Source organism: Terrapene carolina, unplaced genomic scaffold (genome assembly GCF_002925995.2).
Source record: "Terrapene carolina triunguis isolate 2854851 unplaced genomic scaffold, T_m_triunguis-2.0 Scaffold88, whole genome shotgun sequence".
Taxonomy (NCBI): Eukaryota; Metazoa; Chordata; order Testudines; family Emydidae; genus Terrapene; species Terrapene triunguis.
The window spans coordinates 21105717-21123564 of NW_020664439.1; the positions used below are offsets into that span (position 1 = coordinate 21105717).

The 17848-nt window shown below is 36.8% G+C and overlaps 1 protein-coding gene across 2 annotated transcripts in view; it reads right to left on the reverse strand.

The window, feature by feature from the left end:
- Nucleotides 1-811: 811 nt before the first annotated feature.
- The window catches only part of PLOD2 (procollagen-lysine,2-oxoglutarate 5-dioxygenase 2), a 78806-nt gene continuing 61769 nt past the window's right edge, over nucleotides 812-17848 (reverse strand). The window contains exons 11-20 of one of the 2 annotated variants that reach the window (XM_024214840.3): nucleotides 13522-13626; nucleotides 11379-11504; nucleotides 9983-10124; nucleotides 8692-8754; nucleotides 6534-6647; nucleotides 6041-6106; nucleotides 3320-3424; nucleotides 2919-3065; nucleotides 2412-2537; nucleotides 812-1608 (exon numbers count right to left, since the gene is read on the reverse strand). In XM_024214840.3, coding sequence (XP_024070608.1) covers nucleotides 1453-1608; nucleotides 2412-2537; nucleotides 2919-3065; nucleotides 3320-3424; nucleotides 6041-6106; nucleotides 6534-6647; nucleotides 8692-8754; nucleotides 9983-10124; nucleotides 11379-11504; nucleotides 13522-13626 — 1150 coding nt within the window. In that variant the 3' untranslated portion in view covers nucleotides 812-1452. The remainder of the gene's footprint in view (nucleotides 1609-2411; nucleotides 2538-2918; nucleotides 3066-3319; nucleotides 3425-6040; nucleotides 6107-6533; nucleotides 6648-8691; nucleotides 8755-9982; nucleotides 10125-11378; nucleotides 11505-13521; nucleotides 13627-17848) is intronic. The other variant, XM_024214841.3, reaches the window with a different exon arrangement.

A 17848-nucleotide genomic window follows, 5' to 3' on the forward strand; every position in this document is an offset into this window, starting at 1 on the left:
ATACAGCATCAGTCAGTATAGTGGGGGAAAGGTTGCTGCTTCGATCACCACAATACTCTGCTTGCCAAAAAGGATTATTAGAACAGGCAGCAAACACACACGCTGCTGCTGAGGCTCTTAAAACTTTGCCCACCTTGATAATGATTGAGACGCCAATTAATGACAGACATTATTCAATAGCAACAGGTAGCTAGCGGTGACTACTCAGAATATTTAAAAAAAAATTTTTGCCAACATAAATTTGATCATGCTCACCATGATACACAATTGTTCCTTTTAAAATTGTTAAATGCACTACATTTTAAAGATAACAGTTTGGGATATATTGCCATCTTCACTAAGACAAACAATAAAAACTGTTACATTACTTTTAAATTACCTTTTATTTTTCACAAGTTTTTAAATATGTTCATTCTGGCACCTTAGGTTCCTTGGTTTAGCGTTTGCTTCAAGTTTCTTTAAATTACAAACAGTAGATACAGTAGAAATATTTAAAACTGATTCCTTTAAAATAAATGGTAAGTCAAACCTCTTAGGTTTAAAAGAAAGACTTCACCAATTTCATTTTCCTGATACAAAATTCAAGTAATTTTAAATAACAGAAAATTGTGTTTACAAAACATCCTGATATTAAAATTTACCAGTGTTCTGAAAATAGGATTTAATTTCCAGTATCAACCTGGTGCAACTATACATTACAAAAATAGCTCATTTTAATTGAAGAACACTTGGTAAAGAGAAGTAACCTTAATGGGAAAAGTTCTTCTTTAAAACACATACTTGTAGTTCTTGATAAAACCTTTTTTTTTTTTTTTTTTAAATCAAACTTCTTCAATCTATTCCTCAAACTCTGCAATGCATATTTTCTTTATGAGGATATAGATGTTGATATTTAATATAAACTAAACATTTTTAAAAAGTTTTACTGGGGTGTTGCTGAAGTGCACATCAGCACACAAAATATGCTTTTGCTTAAAGCCAAAATTTGTGTGCAATTCTGCTAGGCTATGGAAGTCACTTGATGCTAATTCTAGGTGTGGTTCTTCTATTGGTAGTTATAAAATATGCACAACACACAACTTTATCTGCATAATTTTACTGAATAAAAACCACAAGATTTGGAGATAATTTTGTATCTAGGAATTTTTCATAACAGAAAAAAAATGATTCATTTTAAAATGCATTTCTATTTTCCCTCCCCACGCCACCCTTCAAGACAGCAGAGTACAAAAATAAGAACATTTTTACTTTGACTTAAGGTTCAGAGCAGACATTTGGAAGTGTCGAACATTTTTTAAAGTTGTTTTTTCAATCTCTTAGCTCAAAGTAAAGCTGCTGTCTAGAGGAAGTAATTTAAAGTTTCTTTTATCACCATCTTCTGGGAGGAAAAGTATAAATAAGAGTTTATGTCAAAGAACCAGCCACTGGTTTTGAAGAAGCAGGAAAATAAAGTTAGGGATCGATAAACGATACTGCAATGTATCTTGTTCCATTTAAAATGGGAAGTCCTTCGTGTAAATGAGTGAGTCTTCCTGGATGCATGAAGCTCCATCCTTTCCTGGGTGACTCAATGGAACAGTTGTACCTAATAAATTTACATCCACCTCCCTGTTGCAAAAATCAGAAGACAGATGTCTTAGTTTGGGTTATAATTGCATTTACAAACAAGAGCTTTTCCTTTTGTCCAGCAATCAGAATGTTTTATTGTTAAAAACAGATACTTAACATCAGAAGTTCTTTATCCATACTAGTAAGGCGTACTTCTTAAGTAATGTTTCCTTTGCAGCAGTACATGTGGCAACACCACATGGTAGTAGGGATTTCAGTCCCTTTTATTTTGGTAAACACTGCAGAGCAGCTCCTTTGAACAGTCTTAGTGGTATATTTGTTTCCAACCAATCAGCCATTCAGTAACATTACTGCAGATGAAAGACTAGCTAATCATCTTTTCTAGGCTTTGATTCAGGACAGCTGCTCTCTTTAGGACAGCATGTTAGCCCATGATCAAGTGCTTTCCTTTATCGGGGTCTAGAGCCGAAGCATCATTCCCCAAGGTATCAGTTTTGAAAATAATCTAAATAATTTAGTATAGGAATGGAGAATACACTGCATGGTGGGCAGTGCACAGGTGGGCAAAACAGAACAAGTTGTTCTACTTGTGGATGAGTTAATATGATCCAGGCCAGATTCTACCACCATTAAGTTGATTACCACCATCCTCCACGGGTTGTTCCACTGACATCAATTAATAGGGCAGCAGCAAACGGTTTATCTCAGCAACACATTGCTATGTGTGCTGCATGTCTTTTCCTCTTACACAGGGTCCTAACCATGTCTATTTGGACCCAAGCATGGAAATGATTTAGATAAATTGAAGAGCAGCAATATTTAGTGAAATGGCTATTACGTACCTGAAAATCTCTTCCTACTTTGTTGAGAGCAATGTTGATGGTAAACGTAGAGGAGTCATGATGAGGTCTGAGGGAACGCTGTCTGTCTGTAGTGTATTTTACGACAAAATTCAGCATGGCATGTCCCTGAAATAAATGTGTAGTAATCCAAAGGATTTCTCATCAGTGTGCGAATTTCAAAATCAAATATGTGCTTATTCACGGGAGCTGAATTTTAAAAACTACTCACTGGCAAATGTTTGTGCTTCAAGTCCGAAACAGTTACAACAACATAGGATTTATCTTACCCATCACAACTGAAGCAACACAGCTCAAGTCTGAAATACTTTCAATCAACACACAAAGTAACACATTTTTAAAAATATATAATAAATAAAACTGAGAAAAGTGTAGCCTCCTCTAAAATATTCCATGAGCAAGAAGATTCTGGGATTAATCTAATAAATCATTCCCTGCAAATTAACCACTCAGCTCAACTATTCACCAATAATAATTTTAAAAGTTTACCTTTGTATAATAGCCAGCAAAGACTTTTAGTGTTACTGGTGCAATGAACTCTCTAATGAAATGTAGCCATTCACCATCCAGCCCGATTTGCTTCATGTGAATATCATCAGTTGGGACATTTTCATAACCTCCAGATATACGACTATCCTAAAAACCAGAAGGGCCTCAAAATGTGGGTTTTTTCAGTACTTATATAATACAGGTTTTAATTTATTTGAAAACTGCAGACATACAGAATTAAAACAAAGGCAATAAAAGTATCATTTTTAACTAAGTTTTCAGTAGTTGCAGACTACGCCTTCCAGTGCACTTTCTAATGAGGCATTTATTTAAAACATTAAAGTACATGAAGGCCTGCTAGAAAACAAGTATCAATTTTGTTTACAAGAGATGACACTTACACGATGTTTTCCTCCAGACCATTGTCCATAATGTTCCATTTCCTCTACCAGTTCATCACAGGCAGTCTCCGAAAATATGGGAAACCAATACACATCGGGGCATGGCTATAAAAGAACATAAGAACAGTCATACTGGGTCAGACGAAAGGTCCATCCAGCCCAGTATCCTGTCTACTGACAGTGGCCAATGCCAGGTGCCCCAGAGGGAGTGAACCTAACAGGTAATGATCAAATGATCTCTCTCCTGCCATCCATCTCCACCCTCTGGCAAACAGAGGCTAGGGACACCATTCCTTACCCATCCTGGCTAATATACTTCTTGTGACTTGCCTACAACACTCCTGGATTATACATCCCACAATGATGTTTGCAAAAACAAACAAAACAAAAATGCAACAGTGTTACACTGTTGACTCATATTTAGCCTGTGATCCACTATAACCCCCTAGATCCTTTTCTGCAGTACTCCTTTCTAGGCAGTCATTTCCTGTTTTATGTGTATGGAATTGATTGTTCCTTCCTAAGTGGAGCTACTTTGCATTTGCCCTTATTGAATTTCATCCTATTTACTTCACACCATTTCTCCAGTTTGTCCAGATCATTTTGAAGTTTAATCCTGTCCTCCAAAGCACTTGCAACCCCTCACCTCACCCCACCCCCCCGCTTGGTATCATATGAAAAACTTTACAAGTGTATTCTCTCTGCCATTATCTAAATCATTGATAAAGATATTGAACTGAACCAGACCCAGAACTGATCCCTGCGGGACTCCACTTGATATGCCTTTCCATCTTGACTGTCCACCATGGATAACTACTCTCTGAGAACGGTTTTCCAACCAGTTATGCACCCACCTTATAACGCCATCCAGGTTGTATTTACCTAGTTTGTTTAGGAGAAGGTCATGCGAGACCATACCAAAAGCCTTACTAAAGTCAAGATATACCACATCTACTGCTTCCCTCTACTCAGAAGGCTTGTTACCCTGTCAAAGAAAGCTATTAGGTTAGTTTGACAGGATTTGTTCTTGACAAATCCATGCTGACTGTAATTTACCAGCTTATTATCTTCTGGGTGTTTGCAAATTGATTGCTTAATTATTTGCTCCATTATCTTTCCAGGTACTAAAGTTAAGCTGGCTGGTCTGTAATTCCCCGGGTTGTCCTTATTTCTCTTTTATAGATGGGGCAAATACAGTGCCATTTTCCAGTCCTCTGGAATCTCTCCCATCTTCCATGACTTTTTGACGATAACTGCTAATGGCTCAGATATCTTCTCAATGATATTGAGTATTCTAGGATGTATTTCATCAGGCCCTGGTGACCTGAAGCCATTTAACTTGTCTAAGTAATTTTTAATTTGTTCTTTCTCTATTTCAGCCTCTGATCAGGGGAGCAGAGCAGGCAGGGGGCAGGGTCACTCCACTTCCCACAGGAAGTGGCCGGGCCCCCACAGGGGGGCTGTGTAGGGCACCAAAATAGCTAGGCATGGCACTGCTAGCTCTTTACAATTTGCAAGTGTATATTGAGGGTGGACTTGTCGAAAGCACTCAGTACTAACTCCCACTGGACTTCAATTAGTCTAGAGCTAGGCCAATGCTGAGGACTTTTGAAAAGCCCGCCCTATCTACCCATGCACTCATAAAAACCCTCTGACACATAGTCATTAAATAGAACTCCATGTGCCAAACATCTGCAATGCAGAAAATCAACCCAAACATTGCCCATTATCAACTTCTATGGTAAAATCCTGGCCTCACTGAAATTAATGGGAGTTTTGCTATTGACATCAATAGGGCCAAGATTTCATCTCCAGCACCAACCTAGTGATTAGTGTCAACTTCTCAGGAAATAAAAGACAAAGTGTACATCATAATCAGTTCTGCCACCATAGAAGCTACTTGGACATTTTCACTGTTGTCTGGTAAAGTAATCTTTATTTTAAAAATAATGTGTATAAGGTCACTACAAGTGCATGTGAAACAACTTGACATTTATACAGCCCTAAGAAATCTACAGGGTTTCTGTTTTGTTTTTTTAAGCAGACTAAATACAAGGATCAAACAATTCTGAGATGCAAATGCTAAGCATTTGGCACTAAAATCACTGCACAGTGGGATCTATTTGTTACAAAAAAGGGAATAAAGAATACATTTTCCAATTGAAACAACTGGGGGAATTTAAATAAAGGGGTGGAACAGAAAGTGAAATTTCATCAGAACACTGGGATTGACACTCTTCCTCTTGCAGAAAGTTCCATGGGAATCTCTCTTGATCTCAAGTGCTCTTCACATCAGTTGCAAGTCTCACTCAGAAAACAGTCCTTCCAACAGCACTTAGCATCATGTGGGTACTGACTCAGTAGCCACTCAGAGGAAGGAGTGCCTCCTACCTAATGAATTCTGACCACTTCTTGATGCACCTCAGTTTTCCTTGGACATCTCCCATCCAACTATTGAAAAGGATGAACCTTCTGAAGCTTAGCAGTAGAGAAAGTTCCACAATGCAACATTCAGTTCTGTGGCCATTCCTCAAAATCTCTAATTTTGTGAGGTGCTCACTTCCATTTTGTTTTAGGTGCATATAAACGCGGAGATCTAACACCATTACAGCTCAATGTGATATGACAGTTGAAGCATTTATTCTATGCCAGCTCACTGAAGCAAAAACTTAGATAAACATTTGTTTGTGTCTCTCTCATTTTAATAGTATTAATACTAACCTGTTCCACTAGATTTTCAGTGAAGATCTTTGAGTAGTTGGGATTTATATAGGTTTCCTTCCAGTCCTGAAAAGAATGATTTGAACAGATTAAACAGCTCATTTGTTTCATTTTTTAAAATGTACAACAAAAAATATAGAAATTAAAAATGAATTTTACTACTCTGCAAATTCCTTTAATTTCTTTCATTCAAATAATTAGAAACAATTAAATATGTTATGCTCTCTGTAAATTAACTCTTGATTCTATTATCTCAGGAAACATTTTGGGATTTATAGGCCCATTTTTGACTTAGGCATGCATTTCTTTTTCCAGATTATGAGCCATATTTTATATAAAATGCTGACACTGAATTTATTATGATGTGTGCGCCTCTTAGTATATTTTAATATTTTCCAATATATATTAACCATAACAAGTTAGAAATCATTATATGACCATATGGAAAATTATAAAACCTGTTTAACAGTTTCATGCATAATGTGATATATACCACAGGATTTTCAAAAATCTGCCAGAGATCATTGTTGTAGTGGGAGGTATTGTAGTTGGCAGTTGAAATAAGTCTCCCAAAGTCATGTCTGTTGGTAATGTACATAAAGACACCCTGTATCAAACAAAGAAGAAAAATTATGTTAGCAACACTAACAGTAAGGATGATATTCGGCCTTTAAAATTTTATATAGCTACGTATATTTCAGCTACGTGTCTGTTTTGTGTCTGTGTGTGTATATATCTCCCCAAAACACAGACACGTAGCTAAAATATGGTATATATAATTTATGTTTTATCTATGTATTTATCACACACACACACACACACACACACACACACACACGTTTTAACTACCTCTGGATTTGTTTTTTAAGGAAATCTTTAAACTTTCACGGGACTGTTTCTGATCACAGCCTGTATTACTGATTCCTAAACATGTATTTTTACTATGAGCCACATTAAAAATGACACATTTGGTATCATTTGTTTTCTAATCAAATTAAGGCAACAAATGTTTTGTAATGGTGCAAACATTCAGTTGGAAAAAGAAAAACAAATTTAATATTTTTTGTTTTTTTCTTCAGTAAGCCTAGAAAGACCATATATTAAAATGTTCAACCCTCTTGAAATACCTGTTTTCAAACAGAACTCTCTCATACAAATTAAACTGACAACAAAGTCTGGGGCTGGGGATTCTATCTGAAATAAATGAACCATTAGAAAAAAAAGTTTAAGTACTGTCAGAACACCAAACATGTAAGTTCTGCACTGCTTCAGAACATTTACTATTAAATAATCCTTTTGGTGAATTGACCTGAAATAAAAATATATTTGAAAATACAATGCATGTTAGAATTATGATGAGGAATAAGGAATCTCTCAGTGAGATAAAGACCAAAAATTAAATGTGCTGCTATATTGCTTCATAACTAAAAGCTAGGATATTAACAGGGCTCCCTTGATCAGAATTAGTAGCAGAAAATATTTTTGTTTAAAAGAAATTGGGTTTTCTTTTAGTTTAACTGTTTTTCAGACCCAACCCACATTTTACAAAGTTTTCCCCATTTGAGATTTGCACAACACAGAGCCATTCCCACTTGTTTGCTTGTATCTGGACCTCAGTTTTAGGTCTGAAAAAAGTGTTAAATTGCCAGCATGGTTAAACGTGCTAAACATGTGCTCAGTTCTTGGCTCTTAACACACTAAATAGCCGCAGCAGGGAAAATAAGGAGGGTCTGGCAAAAGTGGCTAACCAATGCTTATCACAACACTTTCCTACAATATACCCAGGGCCTGATTCACCATGTTGTTGCTCCAGTTTTATTCGGTGTAACTCTAATTTCAATAGAGTTACATCAGCACAAATATGGAGAAACACAAATGTCAATCAAGCCCTTTGAGGGGGTAAACAAGTTTATTCTGGCTTTAGAATGATTCTGTATTTTTGAAATGAGGAAATACTGCTAGTATCTCTAGAACCAGAAGGAACTTTTTAAGTGCGCCCACCACCCATGTGATTGTAACACACTAGTGTAACATGTGCTTGCTTTCTTTTCCTGAAACATGACCTTGATGTAATGGACACGTTGAAACCAGTTCTGCAGCCCTTCTCACATGTGGGGCTAGCAATAGAACTATTCATGGGAGTAAGCACTGCAGCATTTTGCCCAATGACCGCACAAACACAAGCTATAGCAAAACTGAGCAAAGACTTTACAAATAAGACAGGCTAGACAGGCCAGAGAAACTTTGCACTTTATCTTTTTTTGTGATTTTGAGTAGTATTCAGAGAGATTTTGAATTGTTTAACCAATTTTATTGCACCAATAATGCCAATAATTAAGCTGTAATGGCCTAAATCCTCAAAAAATGACTAGTGATATTGGTTGTCTTGATTTTTGGGTGCCCAAATTCAGACATCTTAAAAGGAACCTGATTTTCAGAGCATTAAGAGCCCTCACTGTGAAAAATCAAGGCTCCTTAAGATGTCTTGATTGGGCACCCAACATTAGCAGTTGCTTTTGAAAATGTAACTTAAGACTAAAGAGAAAGGTATAGCAACATTTTACAAGGTAAGTGGAGAGAGGGGAAGGATTTTCCTGTGATAGAATGATACTGCATAATAGTAACAACTAATGAATAAAAAAAAGCAACACCTTTGGGGGTCTGAGCATATGGAATGTTTCCGAAGAAGGGGAGCCTTTTTCCCTTTGTAAACTCTAAAATGAAGGAGAAGCATCACATCAGTTGACCGATACATGGTCTCTCTCTCTGTCAGAGATGTATTAGGTTTTAGGTTTCCACAGTTACATTAGATAAATAACAGCCTTCAGTCAAAAGCTGATATTCCAAAATAGCTTTTACGGGCAGCATGCATCTCCAAGCAAAGCTCCTATGTACATGTTAAAGCTGTATCCACCAGCCCCTTCTTATCTGCTGCAATACAAAAACAAGCACGTACCAGACGGTCTCATAGCACAGGTTGAGAAAGAGAAAGAGAGAAGGCAATTCTCTGATGAGCCACAGAGTCAGATTAGTTTAACACGAGCACATGGTAAGCACAGATTGCAATAACTGCTGCTTAGAAGGTTGAAAACAAGAGTATGTTGATTGGGCTGTTCTGTAGAATGAGTACAAACAAATGAAATCATGCCTTGTTATGGAGGGAATAAAAGAAAATTATACTTGCCAACTTTTCTTGTTCAATTCAGCAAGTTTTTTTTCAATGCTATACTGTCTGGAAATAGCTGTAGTTTACCTCTTATTTGTTTCTGTTCTGAAACTAGTGTAAATATCAGTACAAATATGGTTTTGCATATTTATACTCCTAATATAAATCAGTCTTCATATTACCGACAGCATAATACAAATAGCACTAAATAGTATAACACCCTTTAATAAGAGTATCACCATTCTGAAAACGGCTTAAAATAAGATTTGTATATTGACAGCTTCAATCATCAACTTTAAGTATTCTCATTTAAATACAAAACAAAGTGTTCCACCTAACTTGTTATAAGTTCCAAATTATGTAGATTAATTAAAGACATTTCAAGACAAATGGAGATACTCAATGATAGCGGATATATTAACAAGGCGGCCACTGAGTCCTCCTTCATGTTAAACAATTGTGGCAACAAGCAAGGTAATTTGCAGTACCTATGAATTTTAACTGTATTTAAATAGAAAGCAATGTGCTGTTAGTGCACCAGTCCACTGGTCTTGAGCAAAGCCGAATGCTTCCACTGTATTCTTTTCAATTATTAAAAAAAAAAAAAAAAACACACATCGCAAAAAATGCCAGTATCCCACCAAAAATTGGCTAGTACTTTTAATTAGAAAGAAGTGAACACAATTCAATCTTACATACATACACATGTAGCAAGCATGTTAAAAAAAACCCTGCATGTGCTATTTAAAAGCAAGCCATCCATCCATCCACCTTACCATTTCCCTGGCATTCCTGCAGAGTGCCATATCAGGATCCAACTTATCACGAACAAAATAGTTTCTCTCTCTCATCTCTGATCTGAGAGTCTGTCCTTTAATTAAGTATATATTAGCCATATAAGGGATATTCCAGACTCCTCTGTAAAAGAAGTCCAGGGGGAAAGATTTAAGACTATGAAAACTGGAATGTGTTGCATATTTTACAATTTGAACATCATGAGTTTATTATTTACTGAAAAGACCAGACAAAGTTCAAGGCAATGATGTAAGGTTCCCAAGATAGCTGAAAAACTACAGCTGGACTTGAAGGGAGTATAAGCAGTAATACAAATTTTATGAGCTTTTATCATGAAGAAAGTAATTCCACCAAATTCTCTAAAGTGGGTTTTAAATATATAAACACGTCCTTTTTCAGACTAGGTCAAGGCTATCAACGAAATTCCTTTATATTATAGCATTAAGCTACTCAGTGAGATGGAGAAAACTATTAAACAGATTTTATGTTTAAACTAACACCCAACCGTAGCTTCTCATAGACCAACTGACCTATTTACACTGATACCAGTGAACGCAACAGGCCACAAGTTTAATTCAGTTGAGCCAATATCAACAAATAGGCCTCTCCATAGGACAATGCACTACTCTCTACGTTTTCTGTTTCCCAGAGGCAGATCTATAAAATCAGTACATAAGCATAAAGGAGTATCAGGCCAATAAGACCTTTTTGAATTGTCTGGGCCAAGTAAAGGGGCATTGGCACACATGAGACTCAGACCTCAAGTAGTTTAAAGTACATTCATTTTGGGGAAAAGTTACTGTATGTGAAATGAAAGTATTTCATCTGCTTGGACTTTAGTCTAATATTTCTGGGCTAAGGATGGAAAGCAGACAGCATATAATGGAACAAATATTGCTGTAACAAAAATGGTTATTAATCTTAATTTCAGCTGCTGATTAAATACTATGCTTGTCCAGAAGAGATGGGAAAACACTTTACTTGTTACACATTTGATGAAGTGTCACTAGATTATTTTTTGGCACAAATTCACAGTGGCAGATTAACAGTATAACTCCTTCAGTTTTTGCAATTAATTACAGTTCATTTTCATAGCATAATCATAGTCAGTACGGATGACCATCACTTATTAAATGTGTGTGCTGGGATAGTACCTAGGACCTCATTGTGCTGGACACTGTGCCTTTCTATTCCAGATTGCAGAAACAGAAAGTAATCCCAGATTATTGAAGAAATTCATCAACGTTACCGACATTAACTGTTCAGAAATTCTCTCTCTTTTCATGGAAAATATAGGTATTTGCTGGGCAAGGAAAGAATATGTCTAACTACTGAACAATGACATCTGGTGTTCGTGATTATCTTAAGGTAACTTACACTCTGTTCCCTTGGACAATATCCACATAATCTTCTGAGCGAGCATAATAGCCGTCAGGGCTCAAAGCACCCCAAAAGTTGGACCATAGCTTCCCATGGCGAGTTACAAGTGGGGCAATTATCTTTCTGTAAAAACAAAATATTCAGTAAGAAAATAAACATGAACTTTGATTCTGCTAGCATTAAAACAGTTGTAAGGCTGCATGTGAACGTCTGCTGGGTATCGATGGCGCCTCTCACTTCTGCACTTTGACAGAGCATCAGAATTGAAGGACCATCAAATCATCAAATCCAGAAGCAGCCGTTCTACACTTGAGTTGACGGGACTAATATTTTCCATTAACTGCCAGATTCCAAACCTCCACCCACCCAAAGGTGAGAGCAACAGACAGGAATTCAGCTGCCATGCCCAGGATCCCTATAAATCATGGAGTTTTCAGGCAGAGGAAAATACTCTCTTGTCCTCTTTCTGCAGGCAGAAGTAGCACAAATGGTCGTCCTTTAACTAAACTTAGCTAAGGATTTGTAGCAGAGGCAACAACAACAATACAAAAGTCGAGGACTTTGATTATGGAAATTATTCCAAACAGAAAAATAACTCAGCAGACATTGAAAACAGAGGTGAGAAGGGAAATATGAGGTGGCTAGAAATGGTAGCAAAATAAATGGAACTTCTTTTATAAGTGCTGTCCCAGGTAGGCTGTTTTGTGAAACTTGTGCTACTTCTGTCTGCAGTATACTGGGTCCTAAACTTCTCTTTTACAAAAACAAGCGATTTCAGCAAAGAAATAATATAATCAAAATGACATGCCAGCTAGGCCTTTATCTACAACTCAGTCCTTGTCATTAGGTAAATACAAGTTTCCAACATATGCTGATGAAATTAATACTCTGCCTCTTTGTCTGACCCACCTGAAAAGCCTGGCATTACCACTCAGGGCCAAATCCTGCCTACTTTACTCACATGGGAATTCATGGATTTTCATGAGTAAAGCAAGAGTTGGCTCTAAAGTAGGAAAAAAACCAATATGAGCCGCGAATAGTAGTCAATATTGGATCTTTTCTGGAAAAAGCTAACAAGTTTTATTTCTATAAATATCAGATGTCAACGTTTAGTTTGTCTTGTATCTTGAGAAATTATTTAACAATGAGAAACAGCTCATAAGAGCAAAAACAATGATGTTCTATCATCTCCAAGAATAAATCTCTTTTTTAAAACTCCAAATACTAAGACTGAAACAAGTGGGCTTTTTTTAAATGCTTGAATCATACAATTTCTGATCAATCAGTCTTGGAAATCCTGCTTCCTGTAACAGAAAGCAATGACACCACACAGCTGTCTTCAGAATGATTTAGATTCTTGGATGTTCAGATTGGGAATTGCTGTTTGTGCATATTCTTCTATGCAAAACATTCTGCGAACGATTAGCTGCCATGCTTAGTATAAAGAGTGATAATCAGTATATCTTCCTGGTCGACATGGGCTAGATTCACAACAGGACTTTCCTAAAATTCCTAAATTTCAGAATCAGGCCCATTGGGATTCAGAAAACCCCCATCTAGTTGCTGCTGAACCTTATAGGTGCCAAAACTTGCTTGACACCTACATTTTTTGTAGTAAAAGTTGCCTAGGTGCCCATGTTTCTGCCTCTGTACATGCACACTGCATCCTCACTCTGGGCATGCAGACCCCTAAGCCCCAGAGTGATTCCTCCACCTAACTGGCCTGCAGGGCCCAATCCAGTGAGCATGCTCAGTTCATCTACCTTTTTCACTTCAACATTTTCAAGTGAGAAAGCATTTCCATTAACCAAATAATTAGGTCTGATTATTTCCCCCCCAGAACTCAGCATTCCTTTAAAGCAGGTTTTTTACAAACAAGCAGCCAAGATTAATTACAGAGTTAAAAATGTTTGCCATTGGAATGACTTAGTGGTCTATTGGCAGCAGTTTGCAGTAACATGATCACCTGATGCTTCCTCAAGTAGAGTGGAATGCTGATAAGCTCCAGAGGGAACTGTGCCAAACTTCTCTTACAATAATGCAATGCCATAGAAGGGACAAGTAAAAGGGGATCCTGGAGAGTACTTCCAGACTAGGAAAAATGAAGATCCTCAGTCTGTAAGACAAAGATATACTGAACCTGTTTTGCTCTATCAGAAGTCTTAAAGTCTTCGGGTTTGTCAGCACAACATCCGCATCTATGCTGAAGTAATAGTCACATGCTTTATTCTGGCGACAAAGGTCCCTGCAAAGAGAGGAAGCAGCTCTTAGCGCAATCAGTACATCCATGTGTGATGTTAAAAATAAGTTTATGTGAAAAACTCAAGCACATTTAATAAATACTTGATAAAACTTTTCCAACTTAGGTGCCTAAAATCATGTACGTAAATCCACATTTGGATTCTTAAATAAAAGGGGGCAAATTTTTTAAGGTGCTGAGCAATCTCCAGCTTCTGTTGTCTTCAGTGGGAATTGCAAGCGCTCAACATCTCTGAAAATCTCCAGTTTTCATTTAGGTGACTAAATATGGATTTAGGTACTGAAGTTTGGGCAGCCAAGTTTGCAAGTGTTGGGTTCTGTATTAACGATCGTTTAACTGGGTGTCTAATATATTCTCAACCCATGAGCTTTGCTTGAACAAAGGAGCTACAGATGTGATCTGCTGATTTGAATGGTGATAGAACTCCCTTCCAGAAAGCGGTTAACTGAAACCATTAGCAACATGGGGAGGGGAGGGGGAAAATCAACTGAACTTTTTATACCCAGTTGATTAAGCAAAACTTTTTATCTAAAAGAATAAGAATGTAATTGGTGTATATAGTATTTTAACAATATCCCAACTGAGGTGACCACTGATCAGTGTAAAAAAGGGAACTCATGTCTACACTGCTGTGCAGTTTGGACTACAGGGTACGAACTGCAGTGAGTACAAAAGGGATGCGCTGTAATGCCCCTGAATGGATGTTTCAGGTGCAAACTTAAAAGTCGCTAGTTCACACTAAGGTAGTCCTGTCTGAGAGTTTACATTCATGTCTGCAGCTTCCACACAGGGGAGTTACAGTGCAGCACTTTGGTGCATGCTGCAATTCAGACCCCTGTAGTCCAAACTGCAGGGCAGCATAGACATGCCCATAGATTGCTTCATAGACTACGTCCTATCACCTATGTTTCTGATACCAGAAAAGGAGGAAATAGTAATTTCTGAATGTCCCTGTTCTCAAGAGAAGTTTCACTGAAAGGAGGAGGTATATTGTATTATCCTTTAATATAAATGTGACAAATTATAAGTGCAGAAGAATTTTCTTTTTGTAGCCTGAACTCAAGGCCAAGTTCAGGTATCAGTGAACACAGCTCTATTGAAATCAGTGGAACTGCAACAATTTACATCACCAATGAATTTGGCCCTAATGTCTCTATGGGAATATGTTATTTTAAACGATGGAATATCACTCTGAGGCAATATCTTCCCTATATACCTTACATTTATTGTGCTGGCTTGTACGGTCTCACTACAGATTCCATTTTACCTGCATACATTTTATTTCACCTATTCTACTTTCTGTAAAAATTCTAATAAATGCTACTTTTGTTTAATCTAAATTGAATTGAGTTTTGACTGGTATCTGGGGAAATTAATGGTGGTTTTTCATAAAGCCAACAGATCTCACAAGAAGAGTCACTGAAAAGTGAATGTAACAGACTACGAACAAGTCAAAGTATGGAGAACACTGCGGGTCTTTTTTTCAGTGCAGAACCACAAGACTATATCCTGTTCGGTTTACCACAGAATTCAGCCTGCAGTATTTCTCCTGTAAGCGTTCTTTATCAAGGACTGTAACTCTTGATTATCGGGTCCTCGTGCTCAAACTGGTACCTCAAGATCCTTTTGTGGAACTTGCACTGGAAGGTAAAGGACATCCTTCTCCATTCCATTGACTTAAAATCAAGCTATTCACTCAGTCACAGATGCAATAATCATTTGAGCTGAATTCCTAAAATAATACTGAGTTAACAGGAAGGATAGTCAATACAATGAAGAATTCATTGAAGAAGAGGTTTTTATGCACGGGTTCATGGTTAACAGTCTCGGGTGAAAGTACAGGCTATTACTTAACACGTCCTTCATAGCCAATTTTCATACATGTTTGGATCAAGTTGTGAACTATGATTCCTGAATTTCCAGTAATTCTTTACACTCAATACTTCCATTTGACACTGGCAGAGTTTATTTCAGTCTATTAATTTTCTCTGTCCAAAGCTTTGTAACTCTGCCATAAAATTCATTTGGCTTTATTATTAGAAAATAAAGCCTCAGCTAAATAGCATAGGGATTTTTCTTTTAACCAATATTTGAAAATAATGCATATAGATTGTTTTTAATTATATGCTACATAAAATAAAACCAAAAGTAGCAGCTTTAGATTCATTTTTGAGCAGACCTAATTGGAAAAATTAATTAAGTCTCGTCAAATAAAATTTTGCAGGCAATTTGTGGGACTTCAAATTTTTTATTTTTACAAAATAAATTGCCAAAGTATTCTGTTAAAACTGGCTCTGTGTGTCTAGATTTAAGAATCCTTCTTACTGTATTCAAATATATTCATCTAAATGACAAGCTATTAGACCAGGGGTAGGCAACCTATGGCACACGTGCCGAAGGCGGCACACGAACTGATTTTCCGTGGCACTCACACTGCCCGGGTCCTGGCCACTGGTCTGGGGGCTCTGCATTTTAATTTAATTTTAAATGAAGCTTCTTAAACATTTTAAAAACCTTATTTACTTTACATACAACAATAGTTTAATTATATATTATAGACTTGATAGAAAGAGACCTTCTAAAAACATTAAAATGTATTACTGGCACACGAAACCTTAAATTAGAGTGAATAAATGAAGACTTGGCACACCACTTCTGAAAGGTTGCCGACCCCTGTATTAGACGTTTGAAAAGCTTCCAAGTTAACATATACCCAAGGTACTAGTGATCTATTTGGAAGCCTTCAGAAATATTATATTACCTTAAATATAAGGGAATTCATTTGTAATAAACAAAGTTATAGGAATATTTTTAACCAACAAAAAACCCCACAAGAATTTTCAAAATTAAGGCAGCAGTTTGGATTTCCTGACCTTAGTCTGAATCCTTTCATTTTTTAATTCCTTCCTTTCATTCTCACTATAATACAACAGGCTGGATCATTAGGGTAGAGCTTCTCTTTTAATTAAGAGTTTCCTGCATTTCTGGATTTTTTTTGTAGGAAACATGGTTCTTACCTATGCTCTTGCAAACACCACTAACAAAACTTCTAGGGAATTTTATAGCTTTGGATTATACATAACATGGAGTTATAAAATTTCTCAATACTAATAAAGGAAACCTGCTCATAATGATGAAATTCAGATTTACTTTTCTGATACTTTCATTGTAGCCTAGTAGCTTTCCCTAGGAAATACAAATAATCTTTGATAGTCTTTCTGCTTCAGAATATTACATTTTGATAATAACTTAGTGTTTAAGGACACAGATATGCTACGATAACACATGACCTTACTCCTTAATTCAAGTAGGAGATCGGGATAGCAGTGACAAATGGGCCGCTTGCTTTTCAGAGGTGCTTAATACCTCTAAAATCAAGTCATATGCTTTTTAGCTTAAACTCCTCAGGGAGAAATTTCATTTCCCTGGCCTCAGTACATTTGCTTAGATTTATCTTAGTAGTATAAACGTGAAAGTTGAAAAGATTTTTTTTTTTTTGTACACAAATTCAAGCAGCTGTTTTAAAGCAGCGATAAGAAGTGGTCAGTAGGAGAAGACAAAGATTCTAAGAGAGGATTAAACTACTGTTTATCTCTGCTTGTGAAGCACTGGCTTATCTTAGAAAAAGGAAAAATGTCACTGTTCTTTTGTGAACAAAACCTTCCACTGAGACCATGTGATCTTGAAATATGCTAGTCCTAACCCACAGTAACTTGTTGGGAAGAGACATAATCTGTTCAATTTCCTCTAGCAAACAGCCATTTAAAATGTCTAGAAGCACGATTTGTATTTGAAATTGAGGCTGTCTATCATTTTCTGTCCTTCATAGTTTGGAAAGAGAATTGCAATCCTGGAACAGAGGACAGAACCCCTTAGGACATATTCAGACTTCTCTTTATGAATACTGCAGTTTGAGAAACACCTTAAAAATGGTGCCTAGTGATATAATAAGATGACAACATTCACCTCTCTGTGTGACTTATGAAGGACAAAAACTAACCATCAGTACTACTGGCCACTTGGTGAATGTGAGTTAACCAATGCATTATATAATTTAGTAATTCCTGCTCAGTTGGAGCTGAATTGAATACATGGGGTGACTTTTCGATAAGATATTAATAGCATATAGTTCCGACCATGCCATAGTTGTGTCACCTAGAACTACACTTGGCAATTTCTAAATATCCTTAGTGAAATCTTTGGACTC